We start from the raw sequence: 25,603 nt of genomic DNA on the forward strand, positions 1-25,603 counted from the left end.
GAAAACATCTTTACCATAAATGTTTACCACTAAGTAAAACACATCCTAATCTGTAGGTCACGAGTAATAGAATTATGATGGTGGAGGCCTGAACAAATAGGTTTCACTTCTTCAACCGTCAGGAGCCAGTGCATGTCGCCGTGACCGCACACTTGACTATAATGAAAGGGAGTATGAGGCTATATGGGAATGAAGTCGGAGACATCTGTGCACTCTCTAGAAAACATGGAGACTACATATATAATAATATGATCAGAATGATAGTCTTGCTTTGTAGAAGAAGCAGTCTCCAGCAATATACATAATGAGTGGATCCACAACAGAGCCACCCGTTTCCTCACTAGAGCCGTAGGTGCTAGAGACTTCAATTTCTTACCTTGGAGGCCGGCCGTTCCTCCTTGGTGTGGTATGTGGAATGTATTAATGTCTCTCTCAGGATGTTCATTGACTGTGGAGTCAATAGATTCTGCTTGGTCTGGAATGGCTCCATGCCGCAGTTTATGTCGGATTTCAGGTGGTAGCCTCCCCATACCTCACTATTAACATAAAAAAGGGCATCAGGATATTTAGGCCCTATGCAGGTATTATATATTCTCCATTCTCATGCCTTATTCGTGGGGCAAGGTATTTCTGACTTTGCAATGGCAAAGACTCCACTTCAGGAATGGTAGATAGCTTGTCATTTTCCTCCCAAACTGTGATTCTCACTGTAGCAATAAGGTCAGTGATACAGCGGTCATATTTGTTGTCAAGCTCTTGTATAAGTGCTTGTAATAATATAAGAGATTCCTCCATATTGAGATATTTTCACTCCATCTGAGTGTATTTCCTAACCTCAGCTCCCGGTGTAGTATCGTAGACTGAGAGGTGCAGTGTTTCCCCAAGGGCCTTAACAATGGCAGATTTTCACACCAATTTGTCCCACTTCTGGATGTTGCCAACAATATATCCCTCTTGTAAATCTCATCTTTAGCTGTCTTCACACTAGGTGCATCCAACACAGGGACCTGTCTGTACCTTGCCCCAATAGGGTCTCCTAGCTCCGTGAAATCTGAAGCCATAAATGAAGCTTGGTGTATTATTGGCTCTGTTCCGGTCAGCTCGACATCAAGGTTCAAGTCCTAGTAATAGCTGACACCACTTATGAGTTCCTCCAATGAAATTTGTGTGTCTGTCACTCTGATAATGTAAATCCAAACAAAGGTAGTGGAACAGCACTATATGGAATGGAGTGCTCGTGAAGACTGGTGAACTGCCAATTCACCCCGTAATAATCCAAGACAGAATAGATGTCCACAGCTCTCCAAATATAAAAGAATCGTTATTAGGACTTTGTAAAAATAAGCGACGTTTCGAGGTCAATACCTCTTAATCATGCATAGGGTTACACACTAATGGTCAAACTTTTATACCTTGTATTTTGGCGCCACCTGGCCCACTTTCTGGGAAAGGTGCAGCTCTATCGCCATCTACTGGTGAAAATATATATTACAATGTTATTTAAAAACTTCATTTATATATACACACATTTTTTGTATACAGAAGGGAGCAAATAGAATATTATGCATATACCTTCCTGCAGAATACTTGCATTAACGTTTATCAGAATACACTTTACCATATACTAAATTCATTGATTAATATTAGCAACAAAAAATAAAACTTTGCTTATAAATTGATCAAATTCATCAAGGAAAACCATTTAAGAAATACATTTAAGAAAACTCATTTAAGAAAATTCATTTGAGGAAATTCATTTGAGAAAATTCATTTAAGAAAATTAATTTACAGTCATGAAGTGAATAAGTAAAGAATGATTATAAATATACAGACATATCTAATTCCCTGTTTAACCCCTTAGGGATCATGGTCTCTAATTTATAAATCCACCAGGTTTCTTTTTGTTTTAATAACCTTTCTCTGTCTTGACCATTTCTTTGTGTTTTTATATGGTCAATGATTTGCCATCTCATTTGGCTGATGCTGTGGCCCTTTTCAATGAAATGGCTGGAAACAGGGGCTTCTTTGTTTTTGCATCGTATATTAGAACGATGCTGACTCATTCTATCTTTTACCTTACGGGTGGTCTCACCCAAATAAATTAAAGAACAAGGACACTTGATTAAATATACCACATGTGTGGTATCACAAGTGTAAAAACCATTGATTTCATACTTTGTGCCATTGTGTGGATGATGGAAAAATTTCCCTTTGATTATAGAGCTGCAACTCATGCAGTTAAGGCAAGGGTATGAGCCAAAGTTTTTCTTGCTAATATATGTTTGTATATTGCTTTTACTGGGTCCTACATCTGACTTAACAAGATGGTCCCTTAAATTCCTTACTCGTCTGTGTGCCATTAGTGGAGGGTTCTTAAATATAGATATTTTATCATTACAGTCACTCAGTATATGCCAGTGTTTCCGTATGCTTTTTGATATCTCTTTACTGAGGTGACTGTACTGAGAAATACAAAACATTCTGTCTTATTTCCTTTTGGGGCCATTGCCCCTAGTGTCATGTTTAAATATATCATTCTTTTTCTCTTCTATAAGTTTTTTTGGATAACCTCTTTTTAAAAACTTATTTGACATGTCCTCTATTCGTTGATTACAATTTCCTTCACTGCAGACTATTCTTTCTCTGAGGAGTTGACTTTTTGGGAGTGATTCTACCAGAGCCCTTGGGTGAAAGCTATCAAACCTAAGAAGAGTATTTTTGTCTGTACTCTTGGTATATAAGTCAAATTCTAGGACATTACCTGCCTTACTGATTTTAGTATCCAAAAAGGTTACACTTTCTTCACTAAAAGTGATGGCGAGTTCCAAACCATGAACTGCTGAATTGACCTCCTTGACAAATTCTTCCAAGGACCCAATGTCACTCCACCATATGCCAAAGACATCATCTATATATGTCCACCATACGGAGCCATATTGTTTAAATTTGATGTTCTCATAGATGACCCTTTCCTCAATCTCATTCATAAAGAGGTTGGCATATGATGGGGCGACATTGGATCCCATGGCTGTACCCTTCAGCTGAACATACCACTCCTCTTCAAAAAGAAAGTAATTCCAGAAGAGAATCAATCTTATTATATCCTCAATAAACATGCCTTGCCTCTCTGTACATATATTGTTGCTTAATACATTTTTCATAATGATGGAAATGCCTGTCTCATGTTTGATACATGTGTACAGGCTTTTCACATCCATGGTAAAAAGTATGTATCTGCTTGAGGGAAATTCTAAGTTTTTTGCTTTTTCAAGGAAATGGTTAGTGTCTTTAACATAAGATGACATTTTGTTAACTTCTGGCTGTAATGTCATAGATTTCAGCAGCTCCTCTCGGCTTTCCTTGATCTTGGTATCCTGCAATGCCATCTCCTTCAGAAGCGATTCTACGGTAAGTACCATAAGGTCGTAGGAACATTTATTATCCAAATATAAAAGAATTTATTTATTAGGACTTTATTAGGACTTAGTCCTAATAAAGATTCTTTTATAATTGGAGAGCTGTGGACATCTATTCTGTCTTGGATTATTACGGGGTGAATTGGCAGTTCACCAGTCTTCACAAGCACTCCATTCCATATAGTGCTGTTCCACTACCTTTGTTTGTTCAGTTACTTACTGCTGAGGAACAAGCACATTGGAACACTAAAAATGCAAACTGAAAAGGACAAAAACATGGGAACTGATGGCAACAAAATGTTTGCATATACTGAATTTGATGCAGCCCGGATCACCACCTTAGTAAAAGGTTCCAGGGGACTTTCCGAGGACAATACCCAGTGAAAGTCTGGGGAAAGAATATGAACAACTTAAACTCAAGCAGATGAAATGGGATCTGCACACCACCACACTAGCTGAATATTATCGTGTAAAGAAGATCCCTAGAGGGCTACGGAGGAGCACCTGTCCTACTCTGCTACGTGATAATCAAGAGTACTGCAATACATTCGAAGTGATACTTAATAAATGTTCCTACGACCTTATGGTACTTACCGTAGAATCGCTTCTGAAGGAGATGGCATTGCAGGATACCAAGATCAAGGAAAGCCGAGAGGAGCTGCTGAAATCTATGACACCGGAAGAGTTGACTACATTAGAGGCACAGATTGATGAAAAGATCAAGTCATCACAAATTGAGATTAAAGAGATCAAGCGTGTAAAATTCCTCAGAGATAAGGACGATTATTGCAAAGGCTTTGTTTACAAATGGCGATCCAACTCCAATGGCAACAGATCGACCAATAGAGGAAGGGGAAGACGCATTACTAATGCACAATGAGCACACCAGCAGCGTCATCAGAAGGGAGGAGTTACCGGATCGTCATCACAAGACAGCTCATCGGAACAATCCTCCTCCCCTTTGGAGCAGAGTGGAGAAGAAAACATCGCAGAGGAGGCAGAAAACTCAGCAAGTGGAGGCGGGAGCCGGGGAATTACAAGGAAAACTCTGAACAAAGAGAAAGCACAGAACCGCAAGTAGACTGTAATGTGCAGAGAGACAGTACTGTCATTAACATATCAGGACATGAGTTAACTATGCATGAGAAGAACCTTTTAGACAAGGGTCTTTCTTTCTGTCCATTTACTAATATAAATTTTTTTGAGCTTGAAAAGGATCTGTATACATTTTTTAGAAGCATTAAGTTAAAATACTGGTTTGCTAATAACAATTGTGACTATGGTACAACACAGAAAGAGTGCTGTAGTGATTGGTCACTTACTAAGTTAGGACTTACTAAAAAGAACAGCTCCTTTAACCCCGCTGTCAACGAACATAGTATAAATACATATATAAAGTTGGTGGAACAGGATATTCAAAAATTGAAAAGAACACAAAAATTTAAAAAAATCCACAACACCAATTTTACAATTAATGATCAAACAGCATTGAAATCTTTAAAGGGTCACACAGATCTTATATTTAAAGGGGCGGATAAGGGAGGAGCCACTGTACTCATGGACAAAAGTTACTATGTAGGAGAAATAAAGGGCCAGGTACAAGACTATACCACATATAGGAAATTGAGCTATAACCCAGTTAATCTACTACAAAAAGAAATCACTCATATTTTGGAAAACACGTTTAGTCATAATATCATTGATAAAAAATTAAAGGAATATCTTTATATACAAAATCCACGCACACCAATATTTTATTCAGTTCCAAAAGTCCATAAAGACAGCAAAAGACCCCCTGGTAGACCCATAGTCTCAAGCATACAGTCAGTATTCTCTAACATTTCTATATTTTTAGACAAGATCTTACAGCCAGAAGTTAACAAAATGTCATCTTATTTTAAAGACACTAACCATTTCCTTGAAAAAGCAAAAAACTTAGAATTTCCCTCAAGCAGATACATACTTTTTACCATGGATGTGAAAAGCCTGTACACATGTATCAAACATGAGAAAGGCATTTCCATCATTATGAAAAATTTATTAAGCAACAATATATGTACAGAGAGGCAAGGCATGTTTATTGAGGATATATTAAGATTGATTCTCTTCTGGAATTACTTTCTTTTTGAAGATGAGTGGTATGTTCAGCTGCGGGGTACAGCCATGGGATCCAGTGTCGCCCCATAATATTCCAACCTCTTTATGAATGAGATTGAGAAAAGGGTCATCTATGAGAACATCAAATTCAAACACTATAGCTCCGTATGGTTGAGATATATAGATGATGTCTTTGGCATATGGTGGGGTGACATTGGGTCCTTGGAAGAATTTGTCAAGGAGGTCAATTTAGCAGTTCATGGTTTGGAACTCACCATCACTTTTAGTGAAGAAAGTGTAACCTTTTTGGATACTAAAATCAGTAAGGCAGGTAATGTCCTAGAATTTGACTTATATACCAAGAGTACAGACAAAAATACTCTTCTTAGGTTTGATAGCTTTCACCCAAGGGCAAAGAGATATCAAAAAGCATACGGAAACACTGGCATATACTGAGTGACTGTAATGATAAAATATCTATATTTAAGAACCCTCCACTAATGGCACACAGACGAGTAAGGAATTTAAGGGACCATCTTGTTAAGTCAGATGTAGGACCCAGTAAAAGCAATATACAAACATATATTAGCAAGAAAAACTTTGGCTCATACCCTTGCCTTAACTGCATGAGTTGCAGCTCTATAATCAAAGGGAAATTTTTCCATCATCCACACAATGGCACAAAGTATGAAATCAATGGTTTTTACACTTGTGATACCACACATGTGGTATATTTAATCAAGTGTCCTTGTTCTTTAATTTATTTGGGTGAGACCACCCGTAAGGTAAAAGATAGAATGAGTCAGCATCGTTCTAATATACGATGCAAAAACAAAGAAGCCCCTGTTTCCAGCCATTTCATTGAAAAGGGCCACATCATCAGCCAAATGAGATGGCAAATCATTGACCATATAAAAACACAAAGAAATGGTCAAGACAGAGAAAGGTTTTTAAAAGAAAAAGAAACCTGGTGGATTTATAAATTAGAGACCATGATCCCTAAGGGGTTAAACAGGGAATTAGATATGTCTGTATATTTATAATCATTCTTTACTTATTCACTTCATGACTGTAAATTAATTTTCTTAAATGAATTTTCTCAAATGAATTTCCTCAAATTAATTTTCTTAAATGATTTATCTTAAATGTATTTCTTAAATGGTTTTCCTTGATGAATTTGATCAATTTATTAGCAAAGTTTTATTTTTTGTTGCTAATATTAAACAATGAATTTAGTATATGGTAAAGTGTATTCTGATAAACGTTAATTCAAGTATTCTGCAGGAAGGTATATGCATAATATTCTATTTGCTCCCTTCTGTATATAAAAAATGTGTGTATATATAAATTAAGTTTTTAAATAACACTGTAATATATATTTTCACCAGTAGATAGTGATAGAGCTGCACCTTTCCCAGAAAGTGGGCCAGGTGGCGCCAAAATACAAGGTATAAAAGTTTGACCATTAGTGTGTAACCCTATGCATGATTAAGAGGTATTGACCTCGAAACGTCGCTTATTTTTACAAAGTCCTAATAAAGATTCTTTTATATTTTGAGAGCTGTGGACATCTATTCTGTCTTGGTAATGTAAATCCGCCGTAAGCTATAGCTGGTCTTTCAGGTCGATATCCAGGCAGTTTCAGCAACTCCGTTACGATGACTTCCGTAAGGATACTGCAATGTTAGGGATACCCCTCAAATTTAGAGCCTTTCCTACATATGATTATAGCTTCTTGTGAAGGTTTTTAGCTATAAAACAATAACATATTTAAAATCCCTCACAGAGCTCCATCAAGATGCGACTGTTCCTGATCGTCACTGGCTCTGCCCCATAACATCAATCTTAAGTGACTCATTTACAGAGAGCTTAGTGTGTCAATTCATTTAACTTTTGTTCTAAGTTTGGACTTACACCCATAGTTTTCTAATAGAAGAAGAGAAGCGCCAAATGTATCTTTCAATCTATATATATATATATATATATATATATATATACATCCTTACACATATTTATACTGTATGTATAGAATATAGCCCTTTCCAATCATATACCATGTACCTTTGAACCCATATAAAAAGTTTTAATAATATTTATATGAATAAGTTGTATAAGAAACTGTATATATGAGTGTAACACTTTATTTTAATGTATTTTTGTGTTTGGTGCACACTTTACATGAGGTCTTTCATTGCACTAACGAGCATACATTTAGTTTGTGCTCAAGCAAAATGTTTACTTTCAACTTGTAATGCAGAAGCAAGTTAGCGCAGGCGTACAACTTGTAATGTGGCCGTTTATTTTTATACATATATAATTTCTATATTGAACAATATTTTTGAGTGCCATTAACTGTCTTTGTTGCTATTTTGTTATTTTTATTTTTTGTTTACTAAGAAGACTTGCAGTTTTAACAAGTAAAATTACTGCTACTTTGAGTATCATGTTTATTCTCCACCCCCCCCCCCAAAATTTATATATATATATATATATATATATATATATATATATATATACATATATATTATATATATATATATATATATATATATATATATATATATATATATTTCTAGTTGTTGTAAAGAAAATGATGCATTATTCACTTTTGGTTAATTTGAGAAGAAATAAAAGTCAAATTAAATATTTTATGATGCAACTGCTCTAGGTTTGTGATTGGCTGTGATTGGATAAGAAATGCACAGGATCTATTAAATGAATCTATTCTCTGATTGGCAGATCTCTATGTGCTATTGGGGTATGTTAAAGATTATATGAGTGGGGTGAGTATCCACATGGCAGTTTAATTACATTTATGAAACAGCCTCCTAGTAATAGGTGATAGCAGGGATCATCATTTGTGGACCTCTAGAGGTTTTGGAAATATATTTCCCATGATGCTCAGCCAGCATTTCCACCGGATGAGCATCATGGGAAATGTAGTTTCAGAACCTATGGAGGCCAACAATTGATGACCCCTGGAATAATGCATGTTGACAAAGTGTTTTCTCCTCTTAGTTTTCAAAGTTCTCTTTGACAATGAAACATATATTACCTGCAGAAAAAACCATACTTGCTTCATTTTTCTTGAACATTCCATTCTCATCCAAAAAGTGGTTTGGGTTAAACTTGTATGGTGTAGAGAACTGGCTTGGATCACGGAGAACGGTGCATAGTAATGTGTAGATAGTAGTGCCCTGACCAAAGACAAATAACCCAAAGCACAAATTATGAATTTAGGACAAATTCACATTGAGTTAGAAAAGAATGTTTAAAGGGACACTAAACCCAAATTTATTCTTCCACGATTCAGATAGAGCATGAAATTTTAAACAACTTTTCTATTTACTCTTATTATCAATTTTTCTTTGTTCTCTTGCTATCTTTATTTAAAAGGCAGGAATGTAAATTTCAAGAGCCAGCCCATTTTTGGTTCAGAACCTGAGTTATGCTTGCTTATTGGTTTGCTAAATGTAGCAACCAATAAGCAAGTGCTATCCAGAGTGCTGAACCTAAAATGGTCTGGCTTCCAAAGTTTACATTCCTGTAAAGCTTAGAAGCCAGCCCAGAAAAAAATGATAATAGGAGTAAATTAGAAAGTTGCTTAAAATTACATGCTCTATCTGAACCATGAAAGAAAAAAATGTGGGCTTAGTATCCCTTTAAACAATGTCTAGATTTAAGTCATCAATCAATAATCTAGAACTAGTACTCTAATTTATAAATTACAATAACCTCATAATTTTCCCACTGAAATTAATACCCCAAAAATATAAAATGTATAAAATCTTTTGGAGATAATAAAGGTCATTCAGAAAAAGCAAGAAAGAAAGTTAAAACAGGAAATAGGCACAAGAATCCTGGAAAGTAGGATCAATTTTAATTATCTTTAAAGGGACAGTACACTGTAAAATTGTTTTTATATTAAAGGGACATGAAACCCAATTTTTTTCTTTCATGATATAGAAAGAGCATGCAATTTTAAACAACTTTCTAATTTACTTATATTATCTAATTTGTTTTATTCTCTTGATATTCTTTGCTGAAAAGCATATCTAGATAGGCTCAGTAGCTGTTGATTGGTTGCTGCACTTAGAAGCCTCATGTGATTGGCTTACCCATGTGCATTGCTTTTTTTTCCCAATATCTAAAAAAATGAAGCAAAATAAACAATGGAAGTAAATTGGAAAATTGTTTAAATTTGTATTCTCTTTCTGAATCATGAAAGAAACATTTGGGTTTAGTGTTCCTTTAATGTATTTTAATGACTTGTTATACCAGCTGCAGAGAATAAAATGTATGAGAATTTGCATTTTGAAGTTTATTTGTGTATATAAAGTAGCTGTTTTTTTGCTTTTAAACCACAGCCTATCACAATGGATTGAGCTTCAGGTAATATCAGATCGTATTATGTTATCACTTTGTGTACACACACTTGCTTCATTATCTTATATATATATTTGTCTGGAAAACTAAAGCTCAATAAGTAGAGAGAACAATGGAAAAATTATAATTGTATTACTTAACTATCCTGCACCCCACTAAGAGTGTAATTTCTTCTGCTGGCTGTGTTTACTTAGTCTTGTCAATAGCATATACTCCAGTATCAAAACTTTCAGTATAGGTTGGGATACCACAGGGTAAATTAGCTATTTCAAAGGGCAAAATAGGGGTAAAGGAGCTACTTGTAACCAATTTAATACACTCCAGCGGGTAAAATTGAACATTGGGAACAATTTAAATGGGAGAACATTTTTGGGTGAACTGTCCCTTTAAGTATTATAAAATCAAATAATTATTCTAAATTTATGTATTAAAGTTAAAGGCATATGCCACCCAAACATTTTCTTTTGTGAATACGCCAGAGCATACAATTGTTAAAAAGGCTCCCAATTTCTATTATTTCTATAATATATTCTATTTTCAAAATTGCTTTGTTCGCATGGTATTCTTTGTTGAAGAGATACTTAGATAGCTGTCCGGAGAACTAGGAAATAGTGCTGCCATCCAATGGATAACATTTTTGCAAAACTTCTATCATATAGTGCTCCAGACCTATGCATAACACTGAGCTTTACATCCCTGATTTTCAACAAAATAAAAAAAAGAGAATGAAGAAAATTTGATAATAGAATTTAATTAGAAATTTGTTTTGTCTACCTAAAACATGACATTTTTTAAAAAATATATATAAAATATACTAAATTGAGTTGTCTTCTGAAAAGTAATTAAAAATAATTTTGGAAAAAAAAGAAAAATTCACTTGTTTATAATTGATGGTGAAGGAGGATACTATATTTTAAGTTCCCATAGGAATAGAACCCTCAATTACTCATGTATTTGTCCACATTTTGTATCATTGTTTTATTTAAATAAATTGTACCCATGGACAGCGCTGCAGTATATGTTGGCGATAAATAAATAATAAGAATAATAATAATACTAGCTGTATTATGTCTTCGGAGTGTTTCAGGTAGATTTTTATTATGATTTGCAACTCAATACCAAGATGTCTGTCCAGATGGCACTACGGGGCCTATGTATTAAATGCCTGTCCGACATGATCCGATCAGCGGATCATGTCCGACAGACATCGCTGAATACGGAGAGCAATACGCTCTCTGCATTCAGCATTGCACCAGCAGCTTTTGTAAACTACTGGTGCAACGCCGCCCCCTGCAGGTTCTCGCCCAATCAGCCACCAGCAGGGGGTGTCAATCAACCCGATCGTATTCGATCGGGTTGATTTCACGCAAGTTCTGTCCGCCTCCTCAGAGAAGGCGGACGGTTATGGAGCAGCGGTCATTACTGGTCATAACTGGTGTTTCTGGCGAGTCTGAAGGCTCCATACGAAACTTGATAAATGAGCCCCTTTAGCTTAAATGGATGGCCAGATTGAAACAGTCTATCCTTTACACTTTTTTTTCATTTTTCCCCCTTTTTTTTTAATCTGAAAAAATAATAATATCATGCCCATTATTTCACATCATTACCTACTTGGATTTATATTATGGTGCTTGTATCTTTTTAGTCTTTAAATGAAAAATATTTTTTTTTTTTTACCTTGCAGAGATAATAACCTTTGAAATGAGTGTCTTTTGTAACAGAATGAGGGACACTCATTGGAGTGATATCAGCAAACCTCTGGATTTCATGGATCACAGCAGCCATATAGGGCATGTTGATTTTGTCGTCCATATTTGGCAATCTGTTTTGTCCAATGACTCGATCAATTTCATCATGAAGTTTGGCTGTTGATTTTAAAAAAAACTTTAGCTCTTATTGCACTTTATTTTCATTTTTCTAAGAAGACTTTTAATACCAGAATAAGTAACATTGTACATGCCCTGTTGTTTTCTGAAGATTAAGACCCAGATTTAACAAAGAGCGGCCGGACAAGGGCGGACACCTTTGCCGCTGTCCACCCAAAATTGTGTGCACAGCCAATCACATGCGAGCAGGAGCTGTCAATCTCTATTGCCTGTAAAGTTCAGGGAAATTGAGATACGCCACATAGCAGTTGGTGTAAAGGGTTAAGAAACAGCAGTCTGATGCACGCTGCTTCCTAACTCAGAGCCTGCAGCCAACGGGCCTTCGAAACTGCTGTCGTAGCCTCATAAATAGAGCTCCTTATATGCAAATATTGTCGAACACATTAAACTTCCACTTACTTACTTTCCTCAACCAGTGAAACATTTACACAACATTTAAAAGATCAAAGATTGAATTAGGTTTGATGCAAAAGAACTAAAAAAACAATTCAAACAGTGTGGCCAATTTTATTATTATTTAGTTTAAAAAAAAAAAAAGTATGCAATAGGCTAGACTATGAGTGGGGCACAAATTAACGATTGCGTGTTAAATTTATTAGAAGTAAGCTTGTTTTGCGCATCTGGTAGCACACGTATCACAAGTAGAAAGTAAAAAGTTGAATATTGCAAACATGTTAACGTATTCCATTGTGAACTTCAATGGACCCTTACTCATGCGCAAACCAGATCGTGTTTACTCAAGGGTGCTTACCCGACATGAACTATGAATATTTCACATTCCAATGTTCTTCACATAGAAGAATATGTTTTATTTATTCATAAATACATATTTCTTTATATAGCTGATTCATTTTTGGTAAAATATATATCTATATGCAATATTTTTGAATAAAAAGTGTTATAAGACAGTGTTATTATGATTGTAACTGTACTAGTAAAAGTATTTTTGATGTTTTTTGTCTTGCATAACAGTTAACCACAGCTCTGAAGTCGTGCTAACTCAATGCACCTTAAATTTCATTGCGCTCAAGAGAACGTGTTTACTTTCTTTTTTTTTTTTTTTTTAAGGTTCTGAATAAGGCAACCATGAAAAATATAAAGAAAAACCGAAACAGTGATAATAAAATGTAGAGATCATATAGTACAATTATGTATGACAATATAGTACATTTCTAAAAAGAAAATTCAAAAGCATAGTATGCAAATATAATGCCTAATATTCTGTGTGCCCCCTAGATGACGGAAGAGGCCACTCTTGAACCTCATTTATAAACTTACAACCATAGGTAGGGGGCTATTTCTAGTGGAGAGACCACTTTTGGATCTCTAAATGAGAACCTCTTTTTAAAAAAAAAAAATTTTTATAAGTGTAATAAAGTCCTATATAGCGATTATATCAACAATCTAGGTTTATATAGAGAACTAAAATAAAGGAAGACACCATGCATAGGGTGCGCATACCTACAAGTCTGTGGAGGAATAGTGATAACATAAAACTTACTGACAAAAATTCTAGCATCTATTCAGGAGAGTTCCCCAAAGGATATAAAATGTAAATAAAGCACAAAAGTTGATTGTTTATGTAACTAAAAGGGTAAGCCTTATGATGGGATGTCTCAAACTGTGCATTATAAACCGGTATAACTGCAATTTTGTATAATGCAAAATGTACCCCCCACCGCTATACTGAAATAACTTGAAACTTGAGTACTGATCTCAATTAAATACTATAAATAAGGCAGGATGCAGCGGTTCAACTAGCAATACAATAACAAAATAAACACAATTAGCAAATTGTACCCTTTATGTGTTACCTACAAGATGAGAGTGTTCCTTGTCCCTAGAATATGACACATATGGCATTGTAAGATGGGAATCTAGTGGACAACAACACTAGAGCAGGTCCAGCCTGCACAGAATTCCTCAACAGTGTGAATGCAGGGCAACATATTACTCTTCGATATAAATAATATGAAATATTAGTAGTTAAGATGGTTGCTTAATGGTAATAATATATTAATACTTCAACAAGGGAACCTCAGGGTAGGGTACAAGATGAAAGCTCAGAGTTAGTACATGTAAATTCAATATGGCGAGTACTAAAAGTTAAGTTAAACTGATAAATGTCTAACAGATGGGAAGCCCAAAGTACACTTTTGAGAACTGCAAGTTAACCTTTGCATAGATAAATGTGCTTGCAGGTGGTGTGTATAATACACACTGGCTCAGTAGTCCGCCGGTGGGGAGCTAAGAGTCAAGCTGGTAATAGAAGGCATCTCCGGCGATTACCCTTGTTGGGCTCCTTCTCGACTCCTTATAATATATTTTCAAAATCCCAATGCAAAAGTAAGAGGGTCACATTTAGTATGATGAGCATATGTTGAGTACCTTGGTTTACCCACAGTGTTCAGTCAGCCGCCATAGCCCTATCAGGACACAGAGAACAAACAGGCCACCCGGATCCCACCTCTGGGGAAATGAGATTAAGGGAAGGAGTGGGCAAAACAGAGCTAGCCAGGGCCGTCCGGTATCACCTGGTAGCATAAGTGGCTTTAACGTAGTTACAGAAGGGAGCACAGCATGTAATCCCTGGCCATCATAAGCATAATCCTGTTTCTGGGCTGGAAACGCCGGAGAGCACCCCCCCGATCCTCCCCGGTTTTGTGATATGTCCGACCAGGGCTCTTCCAGGGTGCCGTTAAGGGCTTGAGAAAATTCAGTAGGGCTCTCCAGTGTGATTGCGTGTCTTTTCTCCCATACTATAACGGGTTGCACAGCCAAATCTGCGGCTCGTGACTCCCAGGCTCTTACTGATACTTCAGGGGTAGGGCGTGGACGCTGGGGCCCCAAAGCGTCACCGCCACTACCACCTCCTGGGTAGGTCCGTGGGCTAGCCGGGCGCTGCTGTGTTTAAAAGTTGTGGAAAGTTTATCTTCCAAGGCCGCATGGTGGGAAGCAATCAGGCCACGTAGCTCTTCCAAAATGTTTGGGAGAATCTCCATGCCGAAGGTCTGGTAGCAAGCTTTAGTTAGGAGTAAGGTATGCAATGTTCATTGTGGTTAAATATTGCGTCGTACTGATAAAAAAAACATATGCAGTGTCTTGCGGGATATCACTGCTCACTAACGACAGGGCCAGATGGAGCCCTGCCGGGGGGTAAGGATGGTAGGCCGCAACCTCTGTAGTGTTCCGGTGGGTTAAATAGTGTCTCAAATCTGGAAAGAGTGGCATCATACGAAAGAGTATGTTTTGTTGCAGAGTCTCACTCAAAAATATAATGTGGATGAGTTGATGTGGAGTAGCTTTCATATAGATACGCAGCAGCAGGTGAAGGAGCTGTAGATCATACAACCTGCCATGGCCGCCACCCGGAAGTTCCCCCTGTGTTTACTTTCAACTTGTAATGTGCTCACTACTTCTGACACGCACAAAGAGCCACGATAAAACCCCTTTCAATCACGCGCAACAGTTAGCATGCCACGCATAATCTAGTCCAATATTAGGATAGATTACGATTGGAGCACAAAATTTAGTTTTCACAAGTGCGACATTTGCACTCCACTCAGTAATACCAGTGCACACAAATGTGCACTGGTATTACAGGTTCAGGGAAGTTTTGCGGTCATGAGGGCAGGCTTCCATAGGCTCCAATAGGAGCCTCGTTCTCATGCTGTCAGACACTGTAGAGAAACTAGCACAGCGAAGGGGTTAAGTTGCACAGTTATTGGCAGCAAATTTAAAATATATATGTATATAATTATATATATATGTGTTTATGTATATATATATATTTTTTTTATGTGTTTATATGTGTATATATATATATATATATATATATGTGTGTGTTTATATGTGTGTGTATATATATATATATATATATATATATATACATATGTGTGTGTGTGTTTATGTGTCTATATGTGTATATACTGTATATATATATATATATATATATATATGTGTGTGTTTATATGTGTATGTATATATATATATATATATATATGTATATTTTAATTATGCAGACCCCATAGACCGCAATGTAAAGGAACTTTTCAGTGATGTTTTTTTTCCAACACCCCACATCCGCTCACTTTAAACCCTTAAAACTGCTTTGTGCAGTTATTATTACAAAACAAAAATGCTACTATTTTTTAATTTAAAAAAAAAACAAAAAAAAAAACACTTTTAATTTTGGGGGCAATTGGGGGATATTTATAAAATTAACCAAAGATCTGATCTCTGTTTAATTTTCGAATGAGCTAATTGCTACTGCGAGCAATATCATTAATGGTAGCATTAGCCAGCCACTTTTAATAGCTGATTATTTATTGTGCATCTATAAGTGGGCAAATTTGCCCATTTACAGGAGTGTAATAAATTAGCGCTCCACTTGTAATCAAGCCCATAGTTTAACAATTGACATTGTAATTAGAATGTTGACATTTAATTGTTTTGATTCATTTTACATTTTATTTACTGAGAAAGTAAAAGTGAATTTTTATTATTTTTTTTTTTATTTTTTTTTAAAAGAAAAAACAATTGTTAAATACCTTGTATCTCAGGGTATGTCAAGAGAATTAGGAGTCCGTGTCTTAAAGTAGTGCTGATTGTTTCTGTTCCTCCAATAAATAATGAGTGAGCTGTTGCTAAGAGATTTTTCATGTTGAATTCAGTATTTGGGTTCTGTTTTTCCTGTAGAGATAGATTAGGAGTATTTCATATTAAAGGGACATTAAACACTAAATAAATGTTAGATAGAATGATACATTCAAAGAAAAGATTAGTCTAAAATTAACATGTAGATGCATTTTTTTAAGTTTTCTTAGATGTGTAAATATTGACAAAATAAGTGTAAAGTGTTACAGGCCCATTTATCAAGCTCCGTACGGAGCTTGAAGGGCCGTGTTTCTGGCGAGTCTTCAGACTCGACAGAAACACAAGTTATGAAGCAGCGGTCTAAAGACCGCTGCTTCATAACCCTGTCCGCCTGCTCTGAGCAGGCGGACAGGAATCACCGGAAATCAACCCGATCGAATACGATCGGGTTGATTGACACCTCCCTGCTGGCGGCCGATTGGCCGCGAGTCAGCAGGGGGCGGCGTTGCACCAGCAGCTCTTGTGAGCTGCTGGTGCAATGTTAAATGCAGAGAGCGTATTGCTCTCCGCATTTAGCGAGGTCTTGCGGACCTGATCCGCAGTGTCGGATCAGGTCCGCAAGCCCTTTGATAAATGGGCCCCTTAGTGTCTATAAAGCAATGGGAGCTGCCATGTTGTAACTTAGGTTACCTTCTCTGCTGTGGCCAATTAGAGACAGTTATAAATAGGTCACTAGAGTGTGCAGCCAATGGCTGTGCAGAATATAACAGTGTTCTGCACTATTACATCTAACAGGACTGAAAAGCTCACAATTTCAGAAAGGAATTACAGGTAAAGGGGACAAAATAAATAATGAAAGTACTGTATAGTTGTTTTTATATATATGATTTATCTTTTTATATTACAATCTCAAGGTGTTTAATGTCCTTTTAAACCAAGATCCTAGGTCAGATGATATCAATTGTGGACCTCCAGAGGTTTTGGAAATAAATTTCCAATGATGCTCAGCCAGCATTTCAGCTGGCTCAGCATCATGGGAAATGTAGTTCCAAACCTCTGGAGGCCAACCATGGATGGACCCTGTCCTAGTTTATTTAAAAAAAAAAAAAAAAATACAGATCATGCAATTTTATACCAGTTTGTCTTAGGTACTCCATGGCAGCAGTTTGCAATAATATATAACACTGCTACAAACAATGTTGCCAAACACTGCTGTCATTAATTAATAAAAACATGTGAACGCTCCAGAGTTCCTATGAGACTACATAGATTTACTCTTCAACTAAGGATCCAAATGGAACAAAGCAACTTTGATTATAAAAGTAAATTTGAAAGTTGTTTAAAAATACATGCTCTATCTAAACCATCAAAGTTTTATATTGACTTTACTGTCCCTTTAAGTTGTCCAGATTGTATCAACAAGATTTTATGTTAATGTTTCACTGAACATAATCTATCTGTGTTTATCATTTATTTATTTGTTTGCCTCTTAAATATAACAGGATAACCCTTAAATGACAATTATCTAAAGTTCCCCGGGCTTGTGAGATTCTATAAGAATGCTTGTCTGTCCCTCTATTTCCCTGGTGGAATTATGTAAAGCCATTTTTAAGATTGAAAACAGGGGGTCTCACTAGGGGGCTTATACTGCGTTTTCATATGGGAAGGAGATACATACATTATAAAAGTGCACAATGAAAATCATAATTTAAAAATCCTACAAAACAAATAATTGAACAAGTCACACAAATATACACGGACAAAAATTATATTGTTAAGTTGCATCAAAAATCGTAACAAAATTGTCCAACATTTTATAAAAAAAATATAAAATTTGTATTTAAAATTACACAGGAATAATAAATTGTATTAATTATGCACAGCGTTAATCATCATTTAAGTACACTGGGTGTGCAAAAAACACACGCCTAGATTACGAGTCTTGCGTTAGGGTTAAAAAGCAGCGTTGAGAGGTCCCAATGCTGCTTTTTAACGCCCGCTGGTATTACGAGTCTTGCAGGTACAGGTGTACTGCTCACTTTTTTGGCCAGACTCGGAAATACCGCAAATCCACTTACGTCAATTGCGTATCCTATATTTTCAATGGGACTTGCATAGCGCCGGTATTACGAGTCTGACAAAAAGTGAGCGGTAGACCCTCTCCTGTCAAGACTGGTACCACATTTTAAAGTCAGTAGATAAGAGTTTTACACTACAACGCCGTAGCATAAAACTCTTAACTAAAGTGCTAAAAAAGTACACTAACACCCATAAACTACCTATTAACCCCTAAACCGAGGCCATCGCAAACACTATAATAAATATTTTAACCCCTAATCTGCCGAACCGGACATCGACGCCACTATAATAAATATATTAACCCCTAAACCGCCGCACTCCCACATCGCAAACATTAGTTAAATATTATTAACCCCTAATCTGCCATCCCTAACATCGCCGCCACCTACATACATTTATTAACCCCTAATCTGCCACCTCCAACGTTGCCGCCACTATATTAAAGTTATTAACCCCTAAACCTAAGTCTAACCCTAACACACCCTAACAAATATAATTTAAATAAATATTAATAAAATTACTATAATTAACTAAATTATTCCTATTTAAAACTAAATACTTACCTATAAAATAAACCCTAAGATAGCTACAATATAACTAATAGTTACATTGCAGCTATCTTAGGGTTTATTTTTATTTTACAGGCAACGTTGTATTTATTTTAACTAGGTAGAATAGTTATTAAATAGTTATTAACTATTTAATAACTACCTAGTTAAAATAAGTACAAAAGTACCTTTAAAATAAAACCTAACCTAAGTTACAATTACACCTAACACTACACTATCTATCTTACATCATCCTCTAATAAATCAAAAGATCATCTCCTATTCGCTCTAAAGTTTAAATTACTCATAATTGCTAGATAGTTATGCAGCTGATATAAACAATATCTATCTTACATCATCCTCTAATAAATCAAAAGATCTCCTATTCGCTCTAAAGTTTAAATTAAATTAGATTCCTCTTGAAAAAGCGCCCAGTAGGTGGCAAGAAACGCGTTGAGGCCGAGATCCTGTGAGCCCTGTGAGTCAGTGTGTGCAGACGGAGTGTGAAACAGAATCAGCTGTTGTCGGGTGCTGACGTCACACGCCGACCGGGTACATCGCTGTTTGCTTCTAAAGCATGTACTGACTACAAAAGAGCTCGATTTTGTGTGAAAACCAAAAAAGATACCTTTATGTGATTTTAACTTCGCCAGATATTGTGAGTATTTGGCTTACCTTGATGTAAATAAAGAGTGCTTATTATATACAATATTGCACTATTGGAGTTCTTCTTTTCTTCACAGACTGCGCTGTTTTGTTGGGAGAAAATTAACACTACACTATAATTAAATAAAATAAATAAATAAAATACAATTAAATTAAATTATAGTTTTAAAGTAGTTTTAAAGTACTTTATAGTATTAAAGTACAAAAAAAACCCACTAAATTACAGAAAATAATAAAATAATTTTTTAAACTAATTATAAATAATCTAATCCCCCTAACAAAATAAAAAAGCCCCCCAAAATAAAAAAAAAGCCCTACCCTACACTAAATTACAAATATCCCTTAAAATGGCCTTTTGCAGGGCATTGCCCCAAAGTAATCAGATCTTTTACCTGTAAAAAAAATTACAAACCCCCCCAACATTAAATCCCACCCCCACAAAACCAATCCTACTCTAAAACCCACCCAATACCCCCTTAATAAAACCTAACACTAACACCTTTTAAGGGCTATTTGTAATTTAGTGCAGGGTAGGGCTTTTTTATTTTGGGGGGGGGGCTTTTTTATTTTGTTAGGGGGATTAGATTAGGTGTAATTAGTTTAAAAATCATGTAATTATTTTATTATTTTTTGTAATGAAGTGTTTGTTTTTTTTTGTACTTTAGATACTTTAATTGTATTTAATTTATTTAATTATAGTGTAGTGTTAGGTGTAATTGTAACTTAGGTTAGGTTTCATTTTACAGGTACTTTTGTATGTATTTTAACTAGGTAGTTATTAAATAGTTAATAACTATTTAATAACTATTGTACCTAGGTAAAATAAATACAAACTTGCCTGTAAAATAAAAATAAACCCTAAGCTAGCTACAATGTAACTATTAGTTATATTGTAGCTAGCTTAGGGTTTATTTTATAGGTAAGTATTTAGTTTTAAATAGGAATAATTTAGTTAATGATAGTAATTTTATTTAGATTTATTTAAATTATATTTAAGTTAGGGGGTGTTAGGGTTAGACTTAGGTTTAGGGGTTAATAACTTTAATATAGTGGTGGCGACATTGAGGGCGCCAGATTAGGGGTTAATAAATATAATGTAGGTGTCGGCGATGTTGGGGGCAGCAGATTAGGGGTTCATAAGTATAATGTAGGTGGCGGTGGTGTCCGGAGCGGCAGATTAGGGGTTAATATAATGTAGGTGTCGGTGATGTCAGGGCGGCCGATTAGGGGTTAATAAGTGTAAGATTAGGGGTGTTTAGACTCTGGGTTAATGTTAGGGTGTTAGGCAGGGCTGCCATCAGGGCGTGACAGGGGTGACTCCTGTCAGGGGCCCAATGGGCCAGGGAGGGCCCATGAGGCAAGAACTTTAAAAATATATATATATATTTTTTTTTTTTTTTTTTTTACATTTTGTCAGCCACCAGTGGGTACTACAGCAGAGTGCTAATTTAGCATGGGAGATGTTAGTACAAGGAGTAAAGTATTAGCATTTGAGAGGATTTCTGAGTGTGCACTAAACCACTATGCACAGTGTGAGACAGACTTGGCACTTTGTTTGTACAGTGTGCGCGTACTACAGCTTATGGTTCTACCAAGACCATATAGAGTACAGCATTTTCAAAATCCATAAGTACAGCTGACAGATGGGAACATTTGTACACTATATTTGAAGTGGTGCTCTTGGTTGGGGAAAACTGTTGATTTAGGGGATGCAAGGTGCATAAATGTTTCTTCCTGTGAGTGTTTCTGTGGGTGTCTGTGTTTATGTCTTTGTGCTTTGGTTTGTGTCTCTATGAGTGTGTATGTATTTTTTTTCTGTGGGTCTCTCTGTGAGGATGGGGGTGTATGTCTTTGTGCATTTTCTGTGGATGTCTGTGAGGGTGTGTGCATGCATATGTCTTTGAGATTTTCATATGGGTGTCTCTGTGAGGGTGTGTGTATGTTTGTCTTTGTGTATTTTCTCTGGATGCCTCTGTGAGGGTGGGTGTGTATGTCTGTGTTTTCTGTAAATGTCTCTGTGAGGGTGTGTGTTTTCTGTGGGTGTCTCTGTGAGGGTGTGTATATGTCTTTGTGTGTTTTCTTGGATGTCTCAGTGAGGTTGTGTGTATGTATGTCTTTATGTGTTTTATGTGGTTGTCTCTCTGTGTGTGTATGTCTTTGTGTGTTTTCTGTGGGTGTCTCTGTGTGTGAGTATGTCTTTGTGTGTTTTCTGAGGCTGTCTCTGTCAGTGTTTCCTTGGGTGTATGTGGAAGTTTGAGTTTGCGTGTGTGTGTCCATTGTCTGTTCCTTTTTAGGACATTTTGACCTTACTACTGATTATTCACATCTTTCTACAGACTTTACGACTAATTAGACCTTTCCGGAAGTCACCAATCTACCATTTAACCTTTAAATTATTGTTTAGGCAGTTCAGGGCCCTTCCTTTCAGCCACTGCATTCTGTTGTCATCATTTAGTTGGCATCTTCCTTTACAAAAAGATAATCAGAACTCCATATTTTTTTTTCTAAATCTCCTTTTTTTACAAAACTGTAGTTTACCTCATTACTTGTCAGGTCAATGTAAACAAGTGCTAAGCGTCTGTTTGGGTGTCTGAGTGTGTTTCTTTGCTTGTCTGCTAGAGTGTCTATATGTGAATCCTTATGTGTGAGTGTGTGTGTTTCAGTGTATGAGTGTGTCTGTGTGTTTGTATGCTACTACCTTTACACCATTTCCAAGTTTAAATAGACATTTAAGAATAAAGTGCATATACATTTTAGTCACTTGGTCAAAAATTGCACATGTCAAAGGAGGGGGGGGGGCTGATCAATGGTTAAGTCAGGGGCCCCAAAATTTCTAGTGGCGGCCCTGGTGTTAGGTGTAGACAAAAATGTATTTTCCCCATAGGAATCAATGGGGCTGCGTTAGGAGCTTTACGCTGCTTTTTTGCAAGTGTTAGGTTTTTTTCAACCGGCTATCCCCATTGATTCCTATGGGGAAATCGTGTACGAGCATGTTTAGCCAGCTCACCGCTAACGTAAGCAGCGCTGGTATTGAGGTGAAATGTGGAGCTAAATTTTGCTCTACGCTCACTTTTTTACAGTTAACGCCGGGTTTCTAAAAACCCGTAATACCAGCGCTGTCTGTAAGTGAGCGGTGAGCATAAACTGCTTGTTAGCACCGCATAGCCTCTAACGCAAAACTCGTAATCTAGGCGACATGCAAATTTGTACTTATAAGTAAAAAATACAAAGTGTAACTGTTGTTTTTTTTTGTAAAATGGGCTGATCAGGGACGTTCCATAGGAGTGTATGAAATTTTCTCTCAAATCTTAGCGTAAATCTTACGTAAGCGTAATTTTCTAAACATTTCCGCCCTACAGACCTCAGTTTTTTCTCGCAAATAAAAAGGTGGCGAAGTTGTGTCAAAATACTTCAAATACTTAATTGCCTAAAACAGAAGCACATGCATATGAAAATATAGGCGATTGTAAGAGCCTATGGGACTGATTTATTAAGCTGCAGAAACCAAAGTTAAAAAGCAGTGTTCATATGACCGCTACTCCTTAACTCATCCGCCATACGATCGGGATGATTGACACCCCATGCTAGCACTGATTAACCACGAATGTGCAGGGGGCAGCATTTAGCGATGTCGGGCGGACATGATTCTCCATAGCGCTTAATAAATCGGCCCCCTTATGTGATTTATATTGGCTCCAGGATTTCATTTTTAAATTGCGCCCCTGCTCACTGCTAACTGCCCTATGCAGCAAAGTCTCCTTTTCCAGCGAGCTCCATTAATTTCAACAGGAGACATCTCACCACTCACAGGGACTGGCCCTTTATTAATATAATTCCACGTCTGATCTGGAGGGGTTTAGATAATCAGCCCCTTGGTGTTTTACTCATGAGATTAGGAAAAACGTAAATGTAAAATATTTTAAATAACTAATTAAAGGGACAGTCAACACCAGAATTTGTTTGGTTTAAAAAGATAGATAATCCCTTAATTACCAATTCCCCAGTTTTGCATAACCAACACATTATAATTATACACGTTTTACCTCTGTAATTACCTTGTATCTAAGCCTCAGCAGACTGCCCCCTTATTTCAGTTCTTTTGACAGACTTGCAGTTTAGCCAATCAGAACTGTCTCCATGGTAAATTCACGTGCATGGGCTCAATGTTATCTATATGAAACACATGAACTAATGCCCTCTAGTGGTGAAAAACTATCAAAATGCACTTAGATTAGAGACGGCCTTCAAGGTCTAAGAAATTAGCATATGAACCTAAGTTTAGCTATCAACTAAGAATACCAAGAGAACAAAGCAAAATTGATGATAAAAGTAAATTGGAAAGTTGCTTAAAATTGCATGCCCTATATGAATCAAGAAATTTTTTTTGGACTTTACTGTAACTTTAAGAATAAATTATTTAGTTTTAATTAAAAGATCCACAAAATACTCCTTTTTAACAGTATGTTACATGCCCCTCTCAGTTGATGGTTCGAGCCTACTTGGAAAGCCTGACATCCTGATTGAGAATCAATTAAAATAAAATAGTAAATACCTGTTGCATTTTAATGAGGAAGCAATCAATAAAGTCTCTCGGTGCATTTTGGTCCAATGTGTCTTGGTGAACTTTTACGTTTTCTTCTATCACAGCCAACAGTTCGTCGGTGAGGCTGAATATTTTTTTATGAGGTCCTGGAATACAGTTCATCAACTTTGGAAGAATGTTGTACAGCTGTGAGAATGCAAGAACCAAAACAGCAATTCAGTAATGGTTGACAGTAAGATAATAAAAATTCATAACCCAAAACTTGTTTCTGACTGATCAATTATTTTTAATTAAACATTTCAGATCTTTTTTTTAATCATTGATGTGCTCCTTGTACCATCTAATATAAACAACCTTATGAATAGGATTTTTAAATACTGTATGAGTCATAGTAAGCTGAGCATGCGTGCCTGTTTACTGCAATGTTAGAAGCTGCGGTCATTAGACTACTGCTTCTTAAATTCTGTTGCCACCTCTGAGGTGGTGAAGAGAAATCACCCCAGACTCTCTCACTCGGGGTGATTGACAGACCCTTCTCTCGCACAAGAGAAGCGGGTGAGAATTACACACTTATCTGAGTGCTGGCCCGTTTGCATCATTACACAGACAAACAGAACCACTGCCTGTATGCAGGGAACGCGTGCTGACAACTTCTTAAGTTGAGAAGCTTGTCTACACACTGCTTAAAGGGATACTAAACCCAATTTTTTTTCTTTAATGATTCAGATAGAGCATGCAATTTTAAGCAACTTTCTAATTTACTCCTACTGTCAAATTGTCTTCGTTCTCTTGCTATCTTTATTTAAAAAGACCATGACCAGACCATGTTTTTCCGTGCTTTTTACCTGTCCCAAAGTGTTGCTAAGATGGTGCAATGTTTCCTCTAGGATGTTAAGCAGCTTGTTAAAAGGTTTTTCATTGTACTCAAAGCGATTTCCAAACAGGATGGAACAAAGTATATTGGAAACAGCTTTCATAAGAATCATGGTTGGGTCAATGGGTTTCTCTGGAGAAAGAATCAGAAGTAAAGACTAGTGTTGTTCTTGAGTATTTTGTCTTTAAACTACAGAAATATTGAAATATTTTTTTTATTATGAAAGATACATTTCTATATTCTCTTTTGATAGTTCTTACAATCTAAAAAAACTGTTCTCTCCAACCAAAAGTGATCAAAAGTCTTAAAGGGACAGTCTAGTCAGAATTAAACTTTTATGATTCAGATAGGTCATGTAATTTTTAACAACATTCCAATTCACTTTTATCATCAAATTTTCTTATTTCAAGCTAAACCTAGGTAGGCTCATATGGTAATTTCTAAGCCCTTGAAGGCCGCCTATAATCTGAATGCATTGTGAAAGTGTTTTACAGCTAGATGGCGTTAGTTCA

General features: G+C 36.3%; 1 protein-coding gene across 1 annotated transcript in view; it reads right to left on the minus strand.

Moving 5' to 3' along the window:
* The window catches only part of LOC128666877 (cytochrome P450 2G1-like), a 57,683-nt gene that overhangs the window by 14,513 nt on the left and 17,567 nt on the right, over nucleotides 1–25,603 (minus strand). Inside the window, exons 4-8 of the mRNA XM_053721681.1 lie at nucleotides 25,063–25,223; nucleotides 24,227–24,403; nucleotides 16,336–16,477; nucleotides 11,577–11,764; nucleotides 8,569–8,710 (exon numbers count right to left, since the gene is read on the minus strand). Of these exons, the coding sequence (XP_053577656.1) occupies nucleotides 8,569–8,710; nucleotides 11,577–11,764; nucleotides 16,336–16,477; nucleotides 24,227–24,403; nucleotides 25,063–25,223 (810 nt within the window). The remainder of the gene's footprint in view (nucleotides 1–8,568; nucleotides 8,711–11,576; nucleotides 11,765–16,335; nucleotides 16,478–24,226; nucleotides 24,404–25,062; nucleotides 25,224–25,603) is intronic.

The sequence above is a fragment of the Bombina bombina genome, chromosome 7 (genome assembly GCF_027579735.1).
Source record: "Bombina bombina isolate aBomBom1 chromosome 7, aBomBom1.pri, whole genome shotgun sequence".
Taxonomy (NCBI): Eukaryota; Metazoa; Chordata; class Amphibia; order Anura; family Bombinatoridae; genus Bombina; species Bombina bombina.